Raw genomic sequence first — 3,101 nt, 5'->3', positions numbered from 1 at the left:
TTAAGGGCCGCAGGGAAGACACCCTCCTGCAAAGAAGCGTTCACAATTCCCTGGAACCAGGCTCGTGTACCCTCCCGAGCTGCCAGTACCAGCCAGGAGGGACACGGATCCAACAAACATGTGGTTGCATTAAGCCTCCCCAAGACCCTGTCCACGTCCTCGGGAGCCACAGAGTCAAACTCCTCCCATACAACCATCAGTTTCGTGCCACTCAGCTCTTGGTGCTGTGAGGAGAGCGCCCCGCTGCCTGCCGAAACCGGGCAGGCCGGGGGCTGGTCGTCGTCGTGCTTTTTTGGGGGATTTGCGCCACTGAGCTCAGCCTCTCACCGCTATGAGGAGAGCGACCTGCTGCCTGCCGAAACCCCTCCCCCAGAGCCCATCAATTCAGATATGTGAAGTAGGCGAGGGCCATTTGCTGGTCACTTCCAGGCGATGGTGCATTTCTTCATTCCTCACAAAGGGTGATACCTCCCCAGCATGCACCCAGGGGGCGGGGCCGATGCGGCAGGGGCTGGTTCCTCGCTGTTTCCAGACAGCCTTGTGGAGCTAAGACTGAATGCGTTTCAACATAGATGGCCACCACGAAATTGTACATTGGCTCCCGGCTGGCCTCGGCCGGGGCCAAGGCAGCGGGGGCCGTTCCCTCACTGTTTCCAGGATGGCTTCGCGGGCCACATGAAACCACTTCACGGGCAGCATCCGGCCTCTGGGGCCTTGTGTTAGACATGTCTGGTCTTTGGCTTTTGGAAAGTTTTCATTTGAAAGTAAACAGGCTTAATTGAAGGCTAAATCTTTTTGCGATTGCAGGAGCCTTTCAGTCTCGGATTGCAACATTGTGACAAGTGACACGCCTGAGGCAGCTTAAAGAGAGAGAAAAAAACGGAGTTTATGTGTTTCTTTATTTTGTGAGCCTTTCTTGCTTTGCACTTTAAGGGTGCAGGGAAGGGATTGGGGGAGGCGGTGCATTCTTACTACACCGTGGAAGAAGAGCTCGGAAAGGAGAGAGGAAGAAGGGCAACCAGCCAGCACGGGAGTCTAAAAACTTAGCAACTTGAAGACCTGTGGACTTCAACTCCCAGAATTCCTCAAGCAGCCACGACGGCTGAGGAATTCTGGGAGTTGAAGTCCACAAGTCTTAAGAGGGCCACGTCCGAAGACCCTTGAGCGAGCCGGCAGTGTTGCACACTAATAAACGTTGGATAAATTCATCGTACATTTGTCACTGGAAACAGAAACGGGGTTCAGCCAAGGAACGGCCACCGAAGAAATTAAAACTGCTACTTTTCCCCCCTTTTTTCTACAGTTTGTCATATTTTATTAGATGGTAGAATAAGGCACAAAAATACAAAAGCAAATAGTAGGACACGGTGGGGAGGAAAAAAAGGAGGGATGTGAGGGGGAGAAGGGAAAAAGAACAGAGTCCCTCCGTTGCAGTAGAAGGAAGCATTAGCATTGAACCCCAATTTTTTACTTTTCCAGAGTATTAGAAACTAGCCATTTCTAGAACAGCCAATGAATCTAATCAGTAAAACCCAAATTCCCCCCCCCCTTTTTTTTAGGGATCAAGTTTTTGACACCTTGCTAAGCACTGGTGGTACCCGAAGACTGTCATGTCCTAAAAGGGGTACAATCTGCGAAAAGGTTGAAAAGCCCTGCCCTAAAGGAAAGGACACAACCAGGAAAGGTCCAGTCTGCTCTTCAAGTTCTCCTTGTCGGCCGCCAGCATCTCCTCCGTGTAACAAGGCGCACTCCGGTTCTTCTTCACCAGCTCGTCAATCATCTCCATCAGCTGGGCCACCTGCGCCTCTCGCTCCGCCCCCTCGGCCTTGTTGTTGAAAGCCAGGTAGCGTTTCCCACACAGGTACACCTGCTCCTTCAGGGCGCAGTTCCCCTCGGAGATGAACGTGTCGAGCGTCTTCCCTTCCAGGTCGTCCTTCCGAGTGAACAGGAGGATCATGTACTTCTTGGCGTTGAGGCTGAAGATCTCCTTGATCAGCTGAGCCACGTCCTGCTCCTCCTGGGTGAAACGGCCCGGGCGGATCACCTGCAGGATGACGTGCGGGCCCGGGGTGCAAAACTTCACGCACTTCTTCACTTCCTTCGCCGTCTCGAGCTCGGGACGACCGGTGTCGAGGAAGCCGGGCGTGTCGACCACCACCACCTTCCGTCCGCTCACCTGCGTCTCCTCCTTTTGGCAACACTTGGTGACGGAACCGAAAGCCATCTTCGATTCGAAGATGTGGCTCCCCAGGATGGTGTTTCCCGTCGCGCTCTTCCCGTTGCCGGTTTTGCCCACCAGGACGATCCTCTGTTCAGGACCTACAAGCCAAAGCAGGGAGGGGGGAGGGGAGAGAAGAAGGGGACTGGTCAGCAGCGTTGGGAGGAGACGACCGGGCTGGCGCCAAGGGAGGCGTCAAACAGGTTATCAGCCGTGAGTCCCTGCACATTCACAAGAGATCGACATTCAGCCCGTCTTTAATCTCCCAGTCATTTCCCCTGACCATTAGTAGGTCAGATTTTTGTAGAGAGCTTAAGCTTGCACTAAATCTTTATGCTCTATCTTCTATATTTATCTCTATCACCTAATTTATCTCTGTCTGTCTGTCTGTCTGTCTGTCTGTCTGTCTGTCTGTCTGTCATCTATCTATCTATCTATCTATCTATCTATCTATCTATCTATCTATCTATCTATCTATCTATCTATCTATCTATCTATCTATCTATCTATCTGTACCTGTCTATCATCATATTTGTCTATCATCATCTATCATCCATCCATCTATAGTAAGAGACAACCAGGGTGTGCCTGAGGGAGGCATCAAAGGCATCATCAGTCCTGAATCCCTCTGCACTCGCAAGAGATCTAATTTCAGCCCACTGTGAATGTCTTTCTTATCTCCCGCTCATTTCCAATTGATCCGTTAGTAGGTCAGATTCTTGTAGCGAACTGAAGCTTGCAATAAATCTTGATACTCATTTGAACTGCCTGAATCTCCTGATTTTCCTGGCACTTGATCTATCTATCTATCTATCTATCTATCTATCTATCTATCTATCTATCTATCTATCTATCTATCTATCTATCTATCTATCTATCTATC

General features: G+C 50.6%; 1 protein-coding gene across 1 annotated transcript; it reads right to left on the bottom strand.

The window, feature by feature from the left end:
* Positions 1-1,624: 1,624 nt before the first annotated feature.
* On the bottom strand, positions 1,625-2,315 carry LOC107300348 (GTPase IMAP family member 7-like). The gene has a single exon (XM_015829682.2). The coding sequence runs from the start codon at positions 2,222-2,224 to the stop codon at positions 1,658-1,660; it is 567 nt and encodes a 188-aa protein (XP_015685168.2). The 5' UTR covers positions 2,225-2,315; the 3' UTR covers positions 1,625-1,657.
* Positions 2,316-3,101: the final 786 nt, after the last annotated feature.

This window comes from Protobothrops mucrosquamatus, unplaced genomic scaffold, assembly GCF_001527695.2.
Source record: "Protobothrops mucrosquamatus isolate PMUCROS unplaced genomic scaffold, P.Mucros_1.0 scaffold6733, whole genome shotgun sequence".
Lineage (NCBI taxonomy): Eukaryota > Metazoa > Chordata > Lepidosauria > Squamata > Viperidae > Protobothrops > Protobothrops mucrosquamatus.
This window is presented reverse-complemented; position numbering and strand designations above follow the sequence as displayed.

What these genes read in the sequence shown, in the direction of transcription:
- LOC107300348 (XM_015829682.2), bottom strand. Translation starts at nt 2,224, where the DNA reads ATGGCTTTCGGTTCCGTCACCAAGTGTTGCCAAAAGGAGGAGACGCAG.